The sequence below is a fragment of the Canis lupus genome, chromosome 16 (assembly GCF_011100685.1).
Source record: "Canis lupus familiaris isolate Mischka breed German Shepherd chromosome 16, alternate assembly UU_Cfam_GSD_1.0, whole genome shotgun sequence".
Lineage (NCBI taxonomy): Eukaryota > Metazoa > Chordata > Mammalia > Carnivora > Canidae > Canis > Canis lupus.
The window spans coordinates 32,593,128-32,616,684 of NC_049237.1; the positions used below are offsets into that span (position 1 = coordinate 32,593,128).

Genomic DNA, 23,557 nt, shown 5'->3' on the forward strand with positions numbered 1-23,557 from the left:
AGAAAGAAAGAAGAAAGAAAGAAAGAAAGAAAGAAAGAAAGAAAGAAAGAAAGAGAAAGAAAAGAAAAAAGAATCCACAGCAGATTCATTAAATGCACAGCCAATGGAGAAATCAATGAATTATGGTTATACATGCATTAGTAGAATTGAGTTATAAGTTGCTAATACTGTTCAGATTGTTAGTGCTACTGGCAAATATTATAGGCAAGGAAGAAACAAACAAAAACAAGCCAAAAACAAACCAAACAACATTTGAAAAGTTCAGGCTTCTATCAATGTTTTCTAGAAGTTTAGTGATCAACAACTGCTCGTTAAGAATCCAGAGGTCAGGGATTGGACACTGACACACTATCCGGGCATGAACTACCATGGATGAAAGGAAGAGAGGGCTAAGAGAAGCACCTGTAAAGATTGTAAAAACTGAATGTATAATCCTGATGTCCCTGGTCTAATGTCACTAAGCTGTATCTAGACATTTCTTTTTCCCATGCATGCCTCTCAGGCCCAACTTCATACATATAGCAAGAACTGTACTCTTTTAAGCAAAATCTCAAAAGGCAAAATGAGCTGGAGAAAATCTGGGAGCAGAAAACAAGAACAGCTACAATTTGGAAGTAGAAGGGATTCTGATTAGTAGAAGGTGCAGCCAGCAGTTATGCCTGTCGTTCTGGTTAGTAAAATTTGGTGAGCTTATTTTCCTTACCTGAAGACACATATGCTCTTTCAGTTGAGGCTGGCATGCCAGTGATGATGTCTGCAAAAAGAAAAGGTGATAGGATATTATGATGTATTATCAGGAGGCTGGGAGCCACTTCCACAGCCTACCTTCAAATTACAAAAGAGCGTAAAAGAAGAAAGTATTGCAAGAGAGTGATGAAAGTCCACCCCAAAAGTCAGAAATGCAAAAAAAAAAAAAAAAAAAAAAAAAAAAAAAAGTCTGCCCAAATAAGTAGTTCTTCTTTCTTGGGCAAGAGCATGAGATGAGCTATGCTGGAATATGTAAGAAGAATTCTCCACCTCCCTGCAAGGCTAGTGCAGGACAACATACAGCAAGGAGGCTATGGGCTTCTTCTCAGAAAGGAAGGCAGATAGAAGTAAAAAATGTCAAAGCTATAGGATCAAAGGTGTGGTCAGAATTTTTAGGTTATCAATCTTCGGAGAACTACATGTTTGTTCAAAACCAAAACCAAAAACCAGTGATGTTTCTCGGTGGGATTGGTGAAAAACATCAAGTTCTGACACTGAACTCTATGGAAAATTGCCAACGGTGACCCAAATGGGGGCGCCTTTTCTATAGACTTTCAGTGATTCCAGGCAGGGCACAGAGTAAGTAGGGAGCTCCCACCCCAAGGGAGTGAAGAAGAAACTATATACGTCTGGACACACCATTATCATGGGAATCGTGACAGACTTGTTTAAGCTTTGACGTGCTTTCTTTCAGTTTCTTTCAGTTTTCTTTCAGTTTCCTTTATAATGGAACAAAGGACGATTCCATCGCCTAACCAATTCTGTCTTCTTCCGTCCTTTTGAAAAGGGGTTCCCATGCTAAAAGCTAGTATTTTCAGTAAGGATAGGTTTATGAAGCCTGAAAAGATGCAGTGATGCCATGATGAATATCATTCAACCTTCACTGTTTGCATAATTATTGTTAAATGACTTAATAATATTTCATTCTTTACTAACCAGGACAAAAAGATATCTTGAATCTGTTGTGATATATACATATATATTACGGAAGTTACCAGTACCTACTAAAATCCTAAGCAAATCATCTTTATCATTTTATGTTGAATTAACTGCCTGTTAATCATGGAGTTAGAAATGTTCACGATCAACGTAAATGATCTTTAAATATAAATATGACCATTTCAGGTTTCCATGCTAGGACTAGTCCAGTAGGTAAAAAGATTTAATTTAACTGGCAATATTTCTTCAACCTCAGAAGATTCTCTAGGGATAAAAGGTTTTGTGGAACCAGAAGGGAAAAAAAAATAACATGAGATTCAGCAGGGATGTTTAAGAATAAGTGTCAAGTAAAATATGAATATATAAAGATCAGAAATATACCTTTTAGTACGACCACATATATCTTTCTTGTGAAGATTAAGTATGGATGGCCCTCTCTATCAAACATTAGGAGGACCGGCCATTCAAGATATGAGATTATTATCAAGGCACCAGAGTAGCCTACATTGCCTCTTACACCCACAAAAAAATTGGAACAAGTGAAAGGGATCAGAATGTGAGTGTATACAATACCCTTTGGACTTTCTCAAGCAGCAAGCATTAAAGAGGACAGCCTGAGCTGATAATATGGCAATATCTGTTTCTCACGTGGCTATGACTTTCTTGATTTGGGCTGCAGAAAACGAATCTGTGCTTCTTTGGGGGAAATTTAAGCTGAGAGAAAGATTTTAATCCAAGATTCACAACATTTATCTTTCCCTATGAATACCTAGAAGAAGATCCACATTTCTAAGCAAGTGCCCACATTAGGAGAGAAGTTTCCTTTTCTGCCCTTTGGGTCTCATCAATGACATGACAGCCAGACTGAAATTGTAAGCTCAGGGTCACAAGAATTGGACAGAGGTCCCAATCCCAACATGAATATCAAGATGCTTTTCAAATATATTTTTGACAAACCAAGTAGTTGTCACTGTGACCTTCAAGAAAAAAAAAAAAAGAGAGTCAGAGCTTTTCTAGCTCCAGCACGAAAGATCTCAGATTAGAGGAAAGGTTAACCATAACATTTCCTTTTCAAATTGAATGTTACATAAAAATACCAGAACAGGAGGTTATTATAAAAATCTATCTACACGGAGACAACCTAAAATAATCTCCATTCCTAAAAAAATATTAACAATCACGATAATCTCCCTTCCTAAAATTAGGTATTTACACGGGAGGCTTTAAAAATATCTTTAACGATTATGGTTCCAAATAGAAACCTTCTGAATATTCTTGAGGAAAACACAAGTTAGAAGTTGTACACTTCTACACTAAAAGCATCTTTCTAAAAAAAATTAATCTTTTTAATTAAAATTACTCAGCAAGCATAATTATGCATGTTTTGGGTAGAATTCACAGACTTTTTACAAAACAACTTTTTGCTATAAGTGATTGAAAATAATTTTGTTGCAATTATGGATCCAAAAAAATTAAGTCCTGCAATTTTCGTGATGTTTATTTAAGCAATATATTTTTCCTGCAGTAATTTGGTATATTAAATTTGTTAATTTATAAAGGACATCCCCTTCATTAGTGCAAATTAATGAGGATTTAGCATTATCAGGAACTCAACACACCTGAGCAGCTTATGCTGAGTAGGCAAGTAAACATAAGGAACATTAGTATATTTGCCATGTTTGAATGCTTTTTTAATAAATTAGATCTGCTCTCAAGAAAAAGTTGCAGTGTCTGAAAAATGACACCTTCTGGAAAGGAATTTTTCTAGTTATTATGTGTGCATGACTTGTTTGAGATTTCACCATGAGTACAATATACTGAATATAACTATTTAGTGAAAGACACATAGACATATATTCAAACATACACATGATGGGTCTATGTGTATTTAAACATCCACTCTGTGACTCTGTTATTTTGAAATTATAGGTTATTAATGTGTGTGCAAAAAATAAGACCAAGTCACCTTTTTTTTAAAGACTAAAAATGGACCTACTTATTTATTAGCACTAGTAATGATGATTTAAGGAATATCTTCAAGTGTCTCTATTCTTGCTCACGATGAGAGCTTACTCATGGAACTCAATGTTCCTATGGGATATTGAATCTCACTCAATTTCTCTCCTGATTAAACAAAAAGAAGAAAATCTAGTAGAGGATATGATTGATTTGTATATTCTCTTGTATTAAGACAAGAGAGACATTTTGAAATTAATAAATGATCTGAACAGAATAGATACTATGAACTGAAAAGACAACTCCATTCCACTCATATTGTTCTTCCTTAGTAGCCTTCATGGAAATCCAATCTGATATGCTTTTCATATTACAAAACATTTTATATGATTGTCAGTTTAATAATCACTTATTTACCAGTATCACAGCATTTCCAACAATGCCATCAATTTGAGAGAGGGGGAAATGAAGCCTGTTACCCCTATGAGCCAATTTTTTAAAGGACCAACTGATATATTCGGCAAATTTTGTGGAAATAATATTTTTGGTCAGCAAATTTATTGTTAGAAGCCCAATGTTCCTATGGGATATTGAATCTCACTCAATTTTTCTCCTGATTAAAAAAAAAAAAAAAGAAAGAAAAAAGAAAGAAAGAAAAGAAAATCTGGTAGAGGATATGATTGATTAGTTTGTATATTCTTTTGTATTAATCTTTTAAAGACTGCAGTACTTAATTAATTTGAAAACCAGTTAGGTCTATTACTGTCTTCTCTAAACAGATGCCCAAAAGTTTTTATGGAGCTTCTTAGCTAAGAATTAATTGCGAAATTAAGGTCTCCTGCATAAAGACCAAGCCAAATGAAAGGCAAATAAAAATGAACATACAGCGTACAAGCTATGTAAGCATGGTGTATGTGGCCTCTTAAGCTGCCATATTTGAATTCATGAAAGGATCCTCCCATAACCCATCATGTAATGATGACTGCCTATGAGATCCTTCTTTATATGAAACCTCAACTGGTCTTTGTTAGATCCACATAGTCCCAAAGTAATTAGCAGATTGCATATGTGTGTATCTATCTACTATAGGGCAAATTCTTTTTTCCAATAAGATTGGGATTAAAAGGCATTAGAAAAGGCAGAAAATATATACATTTCTAAAACGTAGCTTAACATTGTGACTGGCTGTCTCTATGTGTGTGTATATATATACACACATACATATATATACACATTTATATGTATATATACATATACTCATTCTTTTCTAAACATTCAAAAATTATGAAAATATGGTCATTATGTCAAACATATAACAATTCAAGGAGAACTTCTTGGGTTTTTTGTTATTTAATTTATACCTAGTTGCTAATCTAAGCAAATCTAAACAATGAGTTTCATTGCAGAAAGTTCCTAATGTTGGATGGAAGACTTTTATGATCCATGCTAATTTTTTCCTGATGGTTCTATAGTTAGGTTTGGGAATTTAAAATAGCACCAAATAGCAAAGTCATCTTGCTACATTCTTCATTTTTTTCTAGGGAGAAAAGAAATAATCTCTTGTGCATATCTTCCTTCTCCTTGCCCCTGCCATCTCTCCTAGAATCTTGTACCAAAATATATTCTAAACATCTTAGTGCAAAGAAGGCACCTGTGTGAGAATTTCAGTATGGCACAAGGAATCTTTTGATTAGTATGAAATTAGGATAATTAGCTCATAGCAGCATACCAGGATCTTTCAGCAAGGCAACCTGTGCAGATATTATCAGACCACAGTTATGTACTTATAGGAGAAATATGGGAAAGATGAGTGAGACAGCACAAAATTAACAAAATGGCTAATATTTTGTAGAAAATAGAAATTAAAATCTCAAGGGGAGTTCTACATAATATAATGTTTTGATAACACTTTCTTATTTTTAAGATTTTTTTTCTAGGACCCCCAGAAGGAAATGAAATTCTTGAGAATTCCACTCTCTAAGCCCAAGTCAATAATAAATACACATTTAGGAAGAGAAGGTTTGGCCTTGTGGCAGTTTATAACCACAGTAGAGTGCTTTTTCCCTCTGAAAGAGTGTTTCTGTGCAGTGTTTGCCCAGATTTCTAGGGAGACAGGGATATGACAACACAAGTTTGTGTATCTGAGTCCCAGAGAGTGCCAGACCTGAGTGGAGACTTCTTTGATAAGTAGAATGGATCTGAATAGAGCAAATTCAAAGAGGGCAGTAGAAGAGGCTGAAGGATCGGAAAGATTATTTTCTTTTTGGTTGTGCTGCAACTATGTCCCTGAGGTGTTGGGGGAAAAGCGAGTCTCCCAACAAGCAGAACACATTGGCCTTGTGTCTCATGGTGGCTGCCAAAGCCACAGGCTCTGATGAACAGCAGGCCGCCCTCAGCCTCTGAGGAGAAGGGCGTTTCTAGGCGGCCATGTTTCCAGTTTCACCCTCCTGGGCTGAGCCTTTGGTGGGCACCTGACCAGAGGGTGGATGATTTGTAAGCTCCATGGGTCTTTGCAAATGGTCTGGCACAGTAAACTCTGCCAATCAGATTCTCGCAATAGGGAATCTGATTGGGGAACTAAGAAAACAATCACACAATAGGAGTTAAAATGGAAAGAATGCCTTAAAAAGAGCCATGAAAAAAATATGGCCAAGTGAGATCATAATCAGGTTAAAGTTGGTAATTATGAAGAGGCATAGTTGAAAGCAGGAGGTGAGATGATAAAAGGACCAGAAGCTTCAAGAGAGTATTTGAAGCACATTAAAGGCAGACACTAGAGAAAAGATCCAGAAACTCCCATTTACTTAAATTTTTATTTATGCCCTGGGTACATTTTTCTCTTGGATGCCCAGTTATAATGAAGTTCCATGTCTTCCCCATAGAACTTCTCTATCCTTCCTTATGCCTCGTATCTTTCCTTCAGGTCTTTTTTTGTTTTTTGTTTTTTGTTTTTTGTTTTTTTCCTTCACAAACTGAAGAATCTACTTCAACATTCCCAAACATGCAGTCAGGTACAGAGTGAGCTACACTGGATCAGGAATTCAAGAAATGTCCTCCCCTTTGCTACTGAATATCTCATGATCCTGAATGGGTCTGTTTTCAGACACACACTAAGCTCACATTTCTCTTTAAATACAATGGGGGACTATTCGTAGGGTTCTAAGAAGAAAATAAAAACAAGACTCCCCTGCATTGTAATTGAGATTCTCCCCTCAGATGCTCTATGTAAGCCAGTAAAACCGAATCATTCTATAAAGAATTTTAGTTGTTTGTTTAAGAATGACTTCCTTATAATATTCCAAAAACTTCTCTTTACTCTTGTCAGGTAAAAAAGATAGATTATCAGAAACATCCCAACTTTCATTTCTCTATGGCCAATACTAAATACTCAAATATGACACCAATTCTTGAATGAATTAATATGGAAAAATGCGCTGGACGTCTCTCTTATGAGCGAAATGTAAAGAGCCATAGTATCCCTCGGCACCCTAAAATTAACAACAACAACAAAAGCCCTATGGGCTTTGGCCAAGAATAATATAGTAGTAAATAATTCACTGCTTAATCCTGTAAATCAGAAAACACGGAATAATATAATAGGACTGTAAACACTCAGTGAAACCATGACACTTATTCTAATTGCATTTTCCTGGGAATTTATAGTATACATAGCTCTACAAATCAAATTCAAGTGTCAAAACCATAATTCAATAGCATTTACCACAGGGAAACACACTGAACCAAGCCAATGACAGGCTGAGAACAAACCACCAAACATAGTACAATAGAAAAGAGAAAAAAAAGAATAGGCCACTGAAATTGGTTTTTAAATTTCTGTTTCAAGTTACATCCTATAAAATTCTACGTGGGGTAAAATAACACCAGCAGCATACTTACTGCTTAACCTGTGCTGATGATAGAGTAAAGTGATGCTATATTTACTCATATAAATTTTAAATGGCTTTTACAATTTCAACTATAAACGCAGCTCCTAAAAATAGTGACAGAAACTGCTTTTCACTGTTGTCCTTTACTCTCTGTGGAGGGAGGCATTTAAATTTAAAGTAATGAACTCTGATTACCCTGCAACACAGCAGTTCATTCGGGAATCCAGAGAAAGCTGGGAATTAACCTGCAATCTTCCCAACCCTGTTCAGTATTTTTATCTTACTCCCCTTCTTCCTGTCCTACTAAGTCAACAGACACAAACTACATCAGTCTCCTATGCAGTTGACCCTTAAAGTTATTTTTGCTCTTCCCTTGCTGGTCTTGCATTTTTACCTTACCACTTTCAGAGATTAGGCTTCTACAGTGGGCACTCTTTCTCATCTCCGCCTAGAGTGGAGCGGTGTAATTAGGCTTGGCTTTATAGCAGATGACAGGGCTTGTGTAGGCAGTAGTTAAATGTCATAATGCAGAAGGGAAAGAAGCACCAAAGGGTTTTGAAGTCACATTTTATTACTTCAAGAGACGAGGCACTTACTGCTAGCTCATCATGAGCTTCTAGAGATGACTCCATCAAACTGTGGAGTAGTAGAGTATCATGAGCAAATGGCCACCAGCTGTGGTTCTTTTACTTCTTCAGATAACTCAGAGAAGTTGCTGGAGGGTAAGTGACACCTTCTACCTCCAAGTCACTCATTTGTTTAACAAATATCCCTGGCACCATTCTCAAGAAAGCAGAAGCTGAAGACTATACATAGTAGGAAATGCTTTGGTTCTAAGACTCTCCTAATTTCGGAACTAACAGACTTAAAAAAATCGATGGGCCTAACTTCCTATGACCTAGAGCCAGCTGAATTAAAAACACGTATGAGAACATTCAAATTTCCAGGACTGAATTGGGACTATATTTTGTTACACACACACACACACACACACACACACACACACACACATACACACCACGTATATTCATACATAATATACATATGTTCATACATATGTATGTAATATACATATATCCTGCACATACATATGTATTCTGTATATAAATACACACACATATATATACACACACATACTCTGTTATTGATAGAGCCAAAGACTTGACAGCCCTCTCTGACAAATTTAAATAGGAAGTATAAACTCTTTTAGTAACCCATCCTGTTTCTGCCATTCATGACCTTATTGAAATTCTTAAAAAATAAAAATTTATGTATGTTTTAGATTTATATCACCTCAAGGAGTAGAGACACACTTTTATGGAAGTATGTTTTATGGAAGACACACAAGATACTTGAAGTATATGGTTTTCCTTCCATGTTTTTTATTTGTTCATGATGAGATTTAACACACCAGTTTATTATCAATTCTCACCACATATCTGGATTATTCCTCTTACAGCCTGAGAAACAGAATGTAGTAGGTATCTCTTACCATTTGAATCCACGATGGTGATATTGGCAGAGGCACTGTCATTTCCTAATTTGCTGGTCACTTTGCACATATATTCTCCAGAATCAGCCAGTGATGCTTTGCTAATGCGAAGTTCTGACTTCCTAGAAGATCAGGACCAAAGTGGTGTAAGTATATTTCACCAAAATACAATGACCAACAAAATCTATTTCTCCGTAGTTTCAGGGTTGTCAAACTCCCCTTCCCCACTCCACACATACCACATTACAACACGACTCACTAACACACAAACGTATGATTTGACCAAGAGTAAAGATGAGGTATATCACATTTAAATTATACCATGGACATGGCCCTAATTTTATCATCCAGATTAGTAATTTAAAGGACATCTTCCCTAATTTTTCTTCTTATTACTCCACCACAAGAACTAAATACATTATGCCTCAGATTTTTTCTTCAAACCAATTGGTAAATTTTCTTCCTTTCTATATCTAAATATCATCAGCCACTAGAAAGATTAAAATAGTATAAAATCATTTACAGATACGGTAAGGACAGAGACTTAAGGAAGGCTAGAATAGATTAAAATGCTCTGCACTTTTCTCAGTAGAGTAACATCAAGACTTATGTTAATTTTGAATGAAAAGGATTTACCACTTACAAAAGAAAGGGTATTTATCTTTAAGAAGATTCACATTGCTAGGAGCATAGAAGGACACAAATCATTCTTAAGACTGAAATAAATGTATAACAGCAGCACACACAACTGCATATTAAATCAATATTCAACACTCTTTCAAACATAGGCAATGTTGTGATTTGGATTCATCTATGTTTTACTGTTGCGTATAGCCAATAATTTAAGCAGTCTCCATGATTTAAAAACACGGAACCACTGGGACTGGTAGAGTTTACTAAAGTCTTTTAAAAGCATCCCTGTAAAAAAATAAATAAATAAAAATAAAAAAATAAAAGCATCCCTGTAGGGGCACCTGGGTGGCTCAGTGGTTGAGTGTCTGCCTTCAGCCCAGAACATGATCCCGGGATCCTGGGATCAAATCCCACATCAGACTCCCCCCTAAGGGCACCTGCTTCTCCCTCTGCCTCTCTCTGTGTGTCTCTTATGTATAAATAAAATCTTAAAAAAAAAAAAAAGCATCCCTGTATACTCACACCTGGTCCTGACTGCCTGGGCTCTTGGGATGAAAGCAGGAGAAAGAAAGTCGGAAGCAAAGATGGCAACTCAAAATTACAGGCAAAGCTCCCATAAGTTACACCATCCTAGTTTTATAGTGAACTTTCTGGTCTTCTTGTCATCTGTTACTAATCTGATTCGATCAGTTATTCTAACTTAATTAATGAAACTTCAATTCCTTCTCTTCTCTTCCAGTCTACTGAATTGACTGCCCCACCCTGACCCATATGTAACAATATGGGCTTCCATCATGGTGCATTTGCTTGTGCCCTTTCTTCCTCCTATAAAAGGGGCTATTGTATTGCAAGATATTAGCTCACTTCTCAGGACCAACTCAAATGCCAATTCTTTCATTAAACCTTTCCTAATCAGGTGGCTGCTGCTGCCCTCTTAGTCTAAATTCTGAAAGGCCTGAAGTTCCTCTCCCATGATTCTCACAGTTCTTGAAGTATATCTTATTTTTCAAATTAGCACATACACTCTGGAGGGGGAGTCCATAATTTAAACTTGTTGGCACCCTCACACAGTTCTATGGGGATATGCTACAGCTTTGTCCTTGGTGCATCCTCAAACATTATTGGATGACTGTGTGAATGAACGAGGAAAATACTTGGATGCTCCCACTTAAGCTCTCTCCAGGCTCTAATGTTACTACATGTTGGCTGCAGGAAAGGAGGATGCCTTCCGTTAAGAGGGCAGAGACAATCGGAGGGCCAGACCAAGGCGGCAACAGTCAAACCAACATATGGATTGAAAAATTAATGATTCAGAACAATGTCAGCCAATAGGGAAACCTGAGAAAATCAAACAAAGGGTACTGTACTCAAATTTGGAAGGCACTAGGTTAATAAAAACAGGCTTTTTGTTGTTGTTAATCCTCAGGAATTCTCAAAGTCTTTAATATGCTAATGTACTCTGACTCTATAAGAGGGGAATACATTATTTAGTTACTCTCAAATTTATTTGACGATGGAATCCTTGTCATCCACGTAACATATCTAGTTCCTGAAAATAATGGTGCACAGAACAAAGTTGATAAAGTGGATCTAATATAATAACAGCCGGTTTAGCTGTAATGGGTGGGGGAGAGGGGGAGAGGTGGGATCAAGGGCTATCTATGCAGGGATATTCACATATTAACTAGAGAGGTTCGCCACAGAAAAGCTTCCCTGAAGTATATCCCTAAAACCAAAATAGAACAATCCGAAGGCAAGCGTATTGGCAAGTTGATATAAAGATCTAATTATAAACTACAAGAACTTTTTTTTTCAAGAACTTTTAAAATTATCAAAACACAATATTAGCATGTTACACCCACCGAGTTCTGCTAACTTTTAAGCCTAGTTTGGAGTACTCAAATCTAGTGTTCTCCTTAATGGATTATTGGCTATTTATACAAATTTGTCGATGTATGCCAAGTTTCCTTCATGACACACACCTATAAAGAACAGTCAGAAACAATGTAATAAATACTACAATAAGCTTATCCAGCCCCAAATAGCATAATTAGCTGGAAGAATTTTCTTGTACAACCATGAAACCACTAATAATAATTGATAGGTAAATCATGAAGAACGTCAGGTTGAGGAATAATACCCTGGTTTTCAACACAGAGGAAAGTGAATTCCTAAAGTAAGAAAATGATAACTTTTCTTGTTAAGCCCCCAATCTTAATTCTAAGATTATCACAACAATAACCCAAGAACGTATAACACCTCGAGGTTATAATAATTCCAAGAACACTCTTTCTTCCCTATTCATGTAAGCTGATGATTTGCGTGGAGTTTTTTCTCGATGCTGTGCCATTTATATTTTAACTACTGAACTATATCAAACTATAGGAAACATGGGAATCAGCTTTATAGTTAACATAATCTTTAAGGGATAGTTCTTAAAATAAAAATTCTCCTAATAGGCCTACACAGTGTTTCCTGGAATATTATTCCAAATGATGTATATAAATTTTATGCTTAAAAAAATAAGGGAAAGAACAAGAAATAAAAGAAAATTTTTCTATCAAATAAATATTGCATTGAACAAAGTTAAATAGATTTCTCTCCAACAGTACCTCTTAATGGTTTTTATGCAAATATGTACTTTCTAAGGAAGGCATGACATGCAGCTAAGGTATCCTTTCAATAGAGAACACCCTTGGGAATTCTGGGACTGAACATCAATGGGCCAAGACTAAGATTCAATTTAATCAAGATAAGCATAACAAATACACTTCAGTTCAAAAATCAGTAACAGAAGTACAGGCTTGCAGAGATGTGCCTTGACAATAATATATACAGAAAAAAGGATTTCAATTAGCCGTGCATTTAACATTATTCCATTTTAAACAACTAGTAAAAAAAAAAAAAAAAAAAGAAAGAAAGAAACTTATACAATGTTTGGCCATATTAATATTAAAACAGCATAAATCAAATTGGATAAAAGTCTCAATACATTGTTCATAGGCTGGATCACATCTAGAATATTTAATTATGTTTTGAAGTGGCATCTGATGAAAAAATATCAATAACTAGAGGACTTAGAAGAGGTTGATTACAATTGAATAGGGCTTATAAATCTTATCACTAGAGAAGATTCTGTTAAAGAACAGAGGTCCTATTGGCAGGCAACTATGAACAAGATATGGGTAGCTTTTTAAAATATATTTCATGGTTGTCACCTAGAAGAGAAAACTATTTGGGGAGGCTTTTGAAAGCAGAATGATGTCTGACAGGAAAAAAAGGCATATTTTGAGTGATAAGGAAGAGTTTTTGAACATTCAAAAATGGGGAGGGTGTCTTTCTCTTTGCAAAGATTCAAGTCTGGATAACCACCTGTCAAGAATATCTCTATGCGGAGAAAGGATTAAATTAGATCAGTGGTTTAAACTATTTTGAAAAAAAAAAAATCCTGTTTAAATTAGAACCTCATATTCAAAACTATCATAAAGAGACAAAGGTGTTCAGGTCAGAGTGGCTCATTTTCAGTTCAGTGGAAACTTAAGATTTTCTCCAGGGACACAATGGGAAAACCACTGATCCAAATGATCATTGGGACCCCTGTGAACTCCAATGATATTTTGAATTATGAGACTCCAATCTGTAGGTCCTAGTGTACAGCATGGGAACTAGGAAGAAAGTAGAAATAGACAAACCTTTCTTGAAAATTATACATTGCAAAGATCTGAGACTTTGATAAGTATGGATACAACAGTCTTGTTGTACTCTCTTCAATAGGCTACCATATGTTCTCCACAGGAAGGAAGTTAACTTGGAAAAAGTGTTGCATTCCCATCCAATCATAAAATAACTTTTTTGCTCTTGAACTAATGAGTTATCTAGAAACCTGGGAGGGGTTGATGTTTTGGTGGATTTTCATTTTCTACAAGTATTAAAAGAGTTAACTCATGTAAAGTGTCTAAAATAATGGTTGGAATCCAGTAAGCTCCCAGTAAGTATTAGCTATTATTACAATTACATTTCATCTTCCTGCACTATTTTGATTTTTTTATAGGTACATATTATCTTTGGACTAAGAAAAACAATATGATGTAAAAATAAATTAAGACAGACTGATTTAAATATGAAAGTTCTAAATACTAATTTCTCCTTTTTGAATATCAAAATGCTAACTATTTTTTCAATAAGTGCTCAGAGGATGGATTCAAGGTTCCAAAAACTACTATCTTCTTTGTCATAATTTGGCTTGATTCTTCCACCACAGTTTATAGGCCAAGGCAACTTAAACGCATATAGAGAATATCTCCTCAGTTCATATAAATCTATTCCCCTGATCTCTAAGGAATCATATATGAACTCCATGAATGTGTGTAAGCATGTCTGTGTGTATGTGTGTGTGTGTGTGTGTGTGTGTGTATTCGATACAGCTTCAGATACTGTCAAACTGCCAATAATAAGAAGGATAAGGGAGGAGGAGGAGAAGGGTTTCACAAGCAACTGTCATACTATACAAAACCAGGCATTGCACCAAATGCCTCACATAAGCCATATGAAATAGGCACTGAGAATTCCCATTTATACCTAAGGAATTTGAGATTTCCTTACATATAAAATTAAAATGACCTCCAAGAGCTGCTTAACTGATAAAAGAAGGGGATGTGTGTGGACTTTTTCTAGTATAGAGTCAAAGGACCTGCAATAATTGACAACAAAAGAAAGTATTCCTCTACAATTTTCACAGAAATTTGACAAAACCAATTAGACCCAATCTCAAACAAAATTAAAATATGTGAGAGTGGAAATGAAGAGCTGAGACAGAACCAAGGGCATCTGAAAAGTGTGCCATACACAAACAGTGGGAAGTCAGCCTCTAGTAAGGCTAACATAGAACAGATATTTAAACGAGGCCAATCCAGCAGCCTCGAATATGAATCTGTCATACGTCATGCTCTTTAACCACTTTTCTTGGTCAAAATTATCCACCGGGCAGAGGAAACAGAACAAAGGGATAAGCAGACACATAACATGAGGGCAGTTTCCATTTTTTTAAATTGGTTCCACATATCGCTTTGCCAAATACAACAAACACAGGCTCAGATGTAAATTCAAAATCATAGGAAGAACATGTAAGAATGTAGTTTGAGTAGGAGCAGGGGCAGAAGGATGAGAAGACTTTACAAAATAACAGAAATTGCTGATTGGTGTGAAGTCTTTTCGCAGCACTCAGGGATGAAAAGGAAATTCTGGCTCCTATGTACGATCTAGATTAAGTGAAAAAGAAACCTAGACTAAGGGATGGAAAAGAGTCAACATTTTTTCTTTGAAAAAAAAAAAAAGAGAGAGAGAGAGAGAGAGAGAAAGAGAAAGAGAGAATCTCAAGGAAATCCTAAACCTGACAATTCACCTCTGCTTGGTTGATCAAAACCCAAGATAAAGTTTTAAGGAACAGAGCAACCACTGCAAACCATAAGAGTTTGAATATCTGGGATCCCTGGGTGGCGCAGCGGTTTGGCGCCTGCCTTTGGCCTAGGGCGCGATCCTGGAGACCCGGGATCGATTCCCACGTCGGGCTCCCGGTGCATGGAGCCTGCTTCTCCCTCTGCCTGTGTCTCTGCCTCTCTCTCTCTCTCTGTGACTATCATTAATAAATAAAAAATTAAAAAAAAAAAAGAGTTTGAATATCTTAGTAACGAAAAATTGTGAATATGTAGATGAAACTGAAAAATGAGAATTTTATTAAAGACATTACCCTATGTCCGTATGTGACCCTAGCCCTGTGTTGTGACTTTACCATACATAAAAAAACCACCAGTAACTGTGAGAAGACAGGAGGCAGAGATTCAGACTTAATTTCAAATCTTTTTTTTTTTTTTTTTTTTATTTATTTATGATAGTCACAGAGAGAGAGAGAGAGAGGCAGAGACACAGGCAGAGGGAGAAGCAGGCTCCATGCACCGGGAGCCCGATGTGGGATTCGATCCCGGGTCTCCAGGATCGCGCCCTAGGCCGAAGGCAGGCGCCAAACCGCTACGCCACCTAGGGATCCCTCAGACTTAATTTCAAATCCAAGCTTTACTATTCATCGGCATTAGATCTATAGCAAGAAACCGAACTTCCTTCATGCTGAGGGCATTCATTTTTTTAAAAATGAGTATAACAATAATAGTATCCATTCTCTTATATTTATAGGACAAGTTGAAATAATAGGGCACGCTGCAAATGTTGATTAAGTTTGGATTCCGTTTGGTCCTTTAACCTTAAAAAAAGATGACAACACTAATGGATCACTTTACACAAAGTGTCGGATTTTTGGAAGATCTAGTATGTTACAATGCTTTGCCAAGAGTAATTTACAGCCACATAAGCTGAATAAAACATCTTTTTTCTTTTTTGTTTTCCATTTAATTCTTTCCAGCAAGGCTGCTATTTAAAAGAAGTAATTTCTGAATATGGGCCTTTCTGGTATAATGGGAATTTATTAATATGTAGACAGTGCTGTTAGCTGTCTGGACCTATGAGGCCAACATGAAAATGCTTTTCTGAATACTAATGATCCTTTTATATGTCATCCGAGCCATGTAACAAATTACCTCTTTAAGCATATATGTACCGTTTTCAAAACCTTGTTCTCCTTATCTACCCATCTTCATTTGTTTCTCCCCAAGCATCATCCTCAGACTGAATAATCCCAGTTGGAAGATGTTTTGTTCTGTTCAGCCTAGATAAACCTAGCTTCTCCCTCCCTTGTTCCTCCTCTTCTTTCTTGGAAGCCTCCTCCATCCCTGACCCAGTCCCCTTCTGTGCTAGCTTCTTGCCATGACATCCCATGACTATCACTACTGTGCCACTTAAGATTGAGTATTCTAACTCTATCCCCTCTCTACCACTTGCCTCTTGAGAGCAAGGAGCTTGTTATTCATGTCTATGTACCGAGCATCTAGCCCACGGTCTGACACACAGCAACTTGTCCCATAAAGGGCAAAATTTCCCATCCAACCAGTTGCTGACCTCTTGACTGTCCTGTAAACAGAACTTGCTACTGGCTATAATTCTGCTCTTTCTCTATAATGGCCCAGTCCAGCCCACCCACCTAGCCAGAGGAGATTCTCCTCCCTCAGCAGCCTCAAATCCACCTCCTCATGGCTACTCAGGAAGCTCCTGGGGGTCCCTCCTACTTCCCAACCTCATGGCACTTACAGTCAGTAACCTACAATTTAACACTAGGCTTTAATGTATGTATGATGCACTCGATCAAACATTAGGGATATCTCCCTGATTAAATCTTGACTTAAAGTAGAATTTACATTAATATAAATAGTAATTTTCTAAAAAGTCACTATTTGCAAATGGATGGGATGCTTGAAAACTCCCGAAGCCCCCCCAGCCCTAAGAGTGCCGTAGCAATACCCTCTGGAACAGCTATGTCTCAGATAAGGCTAAACCAGAGAATCCCTATACAATCTGTGACACCCTCCCCACCGGGGGCAGAGATAACACTCATGCTTCTCCCATTTCCCCCACACTCCCAGCATAAAGCCTTCTGTGAGCACTTAAATATTACTGATATCATTTGACAGCCGTGTGGAAAGAAACGAGACATTCTCCTGCATGTGAAGATAACTTAGTTTCTTACTAACGTGTTTCACTGATGAAAAACAAAACAGACACCAAATTCTATTCAATCCAGTATCTAAAAGTATTCTTTTTCTTATTAAACTTCTCTATAAGCGTCATGGTTATTTTTTTCCATTCACTCACTCTACCTCCTCCCTCCCCACACGTACATGTTATTAAACATGTATGCTTTCCCTTTTTAAAAGAAGGAATAAGGTGTTAAGGAACCCAAGGAATAGATTTGTGCTCCAGCTTAGTTTCCTACTAGTTGTGTGACTCAAGGCAAGATAGAACACTTCTTTGAATCTTAATTTCTTAGTATGTAAAATTAGCCCCCATGTATGGTTCAACTTCCCTTCCTACCTATGGGAATGATGTAACAAATAATGAGATTTTGTAAAAAAAAAAAAAAAAAAAAAATACTATGTCACTTAGCAGTGTTATTTTTTTGTATCATTGAAGAACCACCTGCCTCAAAGTAATATCCACTCTTTTTTTCTCCACACCTTTTTTTTTTTTTCTAAGATTTTATTTATCTGATAGAGAAAAAGCGAGCACAAGAAAGCAGAGTGGCAGGCAGAGGGAGAGGGAGAAGCAGGCCCCTGCTGAGCAAGGAGCCCAACATGGGGCTTGATCCTAGGTCTCTGGGATCATGACCTAAGCCAAAGGTAGACGCTTAACCAACTGAGCCACCCAAGCCCCCCTTTTTTCCCACATTGTATTATAGTATTTCCAAGTCAAAGAGTCTTGCTGACATAATCGGTAACGAGAATAAGAGGCACAGTCAATAAAACCATGGAAACTAGGGGGAAAAAATTCAGTAATTATGGTTATTACAGCAATTAAACACTTTGGGAAGATTAAGTTAAATTTCCATTATAATCACTTTGTTGTCTCTTGTTCATGACTGTGTGACAACTTTTTGGTAGGTGTTCTATAAAATTAAAGTACAGGAGGAGATTCTTTTGCTGTTGCTTCTGTTCTCTGGGATTTCACTGGAATCCTTCAAGAGTGAGGAAAAGAAAATGTATCTTTGAGCCTGGAAGTACTATTAGACATGTCACATCGATTAAAGGACTATTTACAAGCAAAACTCTCATGTACTTACCTCTTCCCTAATTTCAAAATGTAGTTTGATATTAGAAGAGGATTTTTTAACTCAAGAAATATATAAAAATCAAGAGGATAGGAATAATAAAGGAGCCTCATTTTAGAGTTGGTACGGACACGCCTCCAAGATGTTACGGGAATCACATGGAGCCCTTCCAACTTTGTCCTTCCTCGATGAAGGTAGGATGATTTAAGATTTTTGCTGGCCAAAATTATCTGATGTTTTAATGTGCTACAGCGGTGATGTAGTATCACAGAACTGTCCATTAAAAAATCTTATTAGGTATAACTGTATGTATTAACCTCTTACTTGAAAATAGTTCAAATTCAAGCAATTGCATTCTCTTTCCATAAAGCTGGGTATTTACTGAGCTTTCTCATGAAGTTGGGATGTTGATTGTGGAAGGCACTGGTATTCTCAACAGCATTTGTCTTATTTTAAAGCAACCGATTTTTAGATGTAACATATTCCAGTTATAGCTGCTACTACTACTCCTTCTCTCTCCAGATCCTCTAAGTTCTCTCCCCATCCAAACTTTTCTTTTCTTTCCTTTCCAGAAGCTGCAAGAATCAGAAACTTCAAACTCTTTCCTATATAATAATACAATTTCTGGCCATCATACAATGAAAAACCTTTCCATCTATTATAGATCATAGCTTTTTCATAAAAAAATTCATTTATTGGGACCATAAATAATTTTTATATTTTATATCATTCTATTGCTAGACACTGCCTCTGCTATTATATGCAATACACTTACCCTGGCTTTTTTTGTATCTTGATGTTTTGTGGTTTGTTCTTTCGGTTTAATTCATTCCCGTTCTTGAACCATTTGAATTTGAGAGAAGAGTATTCAGAACTGGTCTCACACCGAAGCACTAGTTTAGAGCCTGCAGCAGACTCCTGGCTTCTCATCTCTTTCAATCGGGGAGGCAAAGCTAAACAAGAAAAGAGAAGGAAAAAAAATTCTGATCATCTTTCAAAAAGAAATATGTTAATTTTAAGTGAACTTGATCAAGACACCATTCCCAAATGTTTTACTATCTAAGAGAGAGAGAGAGGGAGGAAAATGAGTCAACCAAAATGGATCTCAGCTTGGAGAAAAATAAAATGCCCAAATAAAATTTACTTGAGAAGGGAGTGGGGGAGAATCTAGATTATAAAATATTCTAGATGGTTACTTCCCCAATCTTTACATGTTCTGATGCCAGTAAAGTCCTGAACATTGATCATTTCAAAAATATGAAAACCTATGCTGAAGGAGAATATACAAACCAGGCCCTCATCATCATTATTATTAGTTCTAATTCCAGTATAGTTAACACAAAATGTTCTGTTGGTTTCAGGTGTACAACATACAGGCCATTATTTGTAAAGCATGTGCACATCTCAGATCACAAATTATCTTCATCAGAATTCTGTAAATAGATACAGCAGGCATCACACCCATGTTTTAAATGGGAAAGCTTAATTTCAGAAATGGCTAAGTGACTGACTTGTTCATGATTATGTTTCCTGGAGAGTCAGAGTTAGACTCTGCTATCATCAGAGGTGGCCCAAAGAACAAAGAGAATTCATCACTCTTAACGATGTTCCTTTCGGGGCACCTGGGTGGCTCAGTGGTTGAGCATCTGCCTTTGACTCAGGGTGGATCCTGGGGTCCTGGGGTGGAATCCCACATCAGGCTCCCTGCATGGAGCCTGCTTCTCCCTCTGCTTATGTCTCTGCTCTCTCTCTCTCTCTCTCTCTCTCTCTCATGAATAAATAAATAAAATCCTTAAAATAAAATATAATAATAATGTTTCTTTCTTCAAGACAGAAATTCTCTGGTGACATCACTTTTTTATTTATTAGACCTACGGTTGCTGTCCTACAGACAATGAATGACCATTTCAGATGACTACTATGTGCATGTCAAATTGTCAATTTGACAGGAATCAAATGTTATAATACCTGAGATTTGCATTAAAACAAAATGGTGGTAGGGAATGGGTAGGCATAAAAATGAAACAAATTTCCCAAGAAGCTAGTCGATCATCACAGAAGTCAAGCAACAGGTATGCATGCTGTTTGGTTATGTGATTCAATACAGCATGCCTGGTTTTGTCAAAATAAAAGTTTTTTTAAAAAAAAAATCAAAAGTATAATGAATGGACTTTCCTCTGCATACAACATTTCACTTAATAACCAACATCACACAACCTGAGTTCTCAACAATTCTGTGTCCACTGAGTCTTAGAGAAGCCAACTATCAAGTCCACTTCCGCTCCAGTTCAGGTAGTAACAGAAAATCCCAGAAAACAAACCACGACAAGTAAGACTGCCCTTCCCTGATCCAGAGTGTAATTATTACTGGGTATGGTGACCAGGACTCCAAGGACAGCAATCAGAGCCATGTTCCAACAGGAAATGAAGTACCTTTCCTACTCAGGGTATGTTTGTTTTTCTACAAGTCTGCCTTTACCAAGTAAATCCAAAGAAATGTCAGGAACAAGCAGAGGAAGGTTCCTATAAATTATAGCAAAAACCATCTGAACATTGTGATTTCTTAGCAGAGCTCCTAAAATTACATGTGCCCTTAGTATTTATTTAGAGGCTAGGAGAGGAGGTGGAGAAGTAGGCACTTAATGCGAAGATACAGTGGCAAGATAGAAAACTCATTTCAGCTGTTCTTTGCCTTTGATATCTGATGATTTTATCTGGTTCTTGTTTTCTGACAGCTTGAAAATAAGATTTACTTCTGCACAGATTTTTATAGGAGTCTTCTTTTTAGGATGGGGTCCATGAATCTCTGTTTTGGAGGCTTTTAAAAACAGTCTAAATTCTCATCTATCTGGAATAGTGTCTGAAGGTTCTCATTAACTCTTGAAGATCATCTTCCACTTTGTGAGCCCGGTAGAGGGTTTTAAAGAAACAAATTTGCTGGAGCTAAATGACATGAAAGAAACGGGCTTACATATATTAAGAAAAATAAATTGCCTCACTATTTTACGTATAAACTAAAAGAACAGGTTTGATATTTTTTGGTTTTCACTGAGTTTTACATTTAACTTAGCACACAATCGAAACTCTCAAAGTTTATTCCCTTGCCTTTAAGCAAAAGGTTTTCACTGTACTATTTCAGAAATACTTAACTCTCAATAAAGCACCATGTACCCTCGCCCACCACTCCACACACTTGCTTATCAATACTGTCTCAATAGAAATCTACTAGACTTTGGATTCTTTAGTTTGAACAAATTTTCATCAAATCATCTGCATCTTTTTCCTTTTCTCTTTCCCTTTCTCACTCCTATCTCTCCTTCCCCTCTTGTCTACCTCTTTATCTATCTATTGTTTATTCATTTAGAATCTGAATCTCAAACATGAGAAAACAATCAGACAAATTCAAATGGAGGAATATTCTGCAACACAACTCGTCCGGACTTCAGAAGCACTGATGTCATAAATGACCACAGAAGACCAACTGTGACAACTGATGGGAGATGAAAGGAGATTAAAAGACATGACAAATAAATGCAATGTGTAGCTATCACTGAATCATGCATCACAGAAAACTCTCTGAAAGATATTATTGGGACTCGTGGGGAAATCGGAATCAAGGTATCATATCAACATGAAATTTCTCAAGTGTGGTCACTACACTGTGGTTACACAGAAGGTCCTTGTGTTCTTAGGTGGTATCTGCTGCAGTACTGGGGATGAAATGTCATGATGTCTACAATCAAGTTTCAAACAATTCAGTAAATAAGGGAATATATACATACATATGCACATAAACACATAGCAAGAAAAAGAGGAATCTTGGTTTCTCTCTGTTTTCTTGCCTTTTTCATCTGCTCTCACTGCAGTTCAATAAAACGCTCAAGATTTCATGAAATTTTAAAATTTTGGTTAAGTTTGCAGTCATTAAGGAGATTCTTGGGAATATTGGAGTTTTAATTCACAAATATATTTCCTAAAACCATATCATTCAATTAAATTCTGTTACTGGGCCGGCACTGAAATCTTCATATGGTTCAACCTCATACCCATGACTTTGGGGCTCCAATTCTCCCCAAAGGAAAGGAAACAACCACTCATCTGGTAGGTCAACATTTATCCTTTCCTTTGGCATTTCATGTGCAAAGAAAGACCCACATATCTTTTGTCTTTAAGAGATGATCTGTGATGTAGTGCTGCAGAGACCCTCAGCTCTAAGTCTTTCTTTGTTAAAATATCCACTCCTTAAGCTGACTCTTTATAAACATTTCTTAGTGTTTGGGGTTCTGGTATATCTCCATCGACTGGCCTGAGCTCCTCCCCCTTGCACACAGTTACAAGTCCACCGGAAGTACAGAAGTTCCCAGCTACTCTAACTTTGCAACCCTGAAAGTTTACTTGTAAAAACGTCCCTGCTGTACCTTTCAAGGGTCACCATCTATGACATGAGGATATCTCACTTTTCAGAGAACAGCTCTTTCAAGAAGTTAACTCAAAATCCTCCGGAGCATAAATGCAGAAACAAATCTGTATACGATGAACAGAGCCACACAACTGCATCCTTGGTCCATGGGTGTTCTGTTGTCAGTGGTACCTTCTACAGAAGCAGCATACAACCTTCCTCACTCATTCTTGGTAGAGCCCAAATTCAAGTCTTCTGGAGACTTGGCAACAATATAAATTCTTCTCTGTCTCCTTATATGACCACACTAATAGAATAGCCGTAAATATTTCAGATTCTTCACAAAAATGCAAACTAATAATTGAGCACCAATGATGGTGCAGTTATTCTCATCTATACATAATGGCATAGGTTAAGAAACTTTCTTTTATCAAATTATAAAATAATCACCATATTTTAATGGAAAACATTTTACTATGTATGTTTCCCAGTCAATGATTTACTCACCTGAAATAATCTTATTTATTTCATTAACAAAAATCTATTCCATCAAGTACTTTCTAATACTTAGAAGTTTGTAAGGCCAGGGATCATTCTTAAACTGGGGGCAATATTTTTTTAATTGAGTACTTGGATTTTAAAACTGCAAAAAACAAAAGTATTTGCCTTACAATCCCTGGGTAATAGTAAATTGCTTCAAGGTAAACAATGCTAAGTTAATGCTTCGAATGCAGTACGTGTTCTGAGAATCTAGGAGGCGATTTAATTGTATTTGGTCTGCCTACCATTCAGAATTT

At 36.7% G+C, this 23,557-nt stretch overlaps 1 protein-coding gene across 8 annotated transcripts in view; it reads right to left on the reverse strand.

Moving 5' to 3' along the window:
• Positions 1 to 23,557, reverse strand: part of NRG1 (neuregulin 1) — a 1,144,545-nt gene that overhangs the window by 153,651 nt on the left and 967,337 nt on the right. For 7 of the 8 annotated variants that reach the window (XM_038560144.1, XM_038560142.1, XM_038560143.1 and 4 more), the window contains exons 2-4: positions 19,137 to 19,314; positions 9,022 to 9,143; positions 704 to 754 (exon numbers count right to left, since the gene is read on the reverse strand). In XM_038560144.1, coding sequence (XP_038416072.1) covers positions 704 to 754; positions 9,022 to 9,143; positions 19,137 to 19,314 — 351 coding nt within the window. The remainder of the gene's footprint in view (positions 1 to 703; positions 755 to 9,021; positions 9,144 to 19,136; positions 19,315 to 23,557) is intronic. The other variant, XM_038560145.1, reaches the window with a different exon arrangement.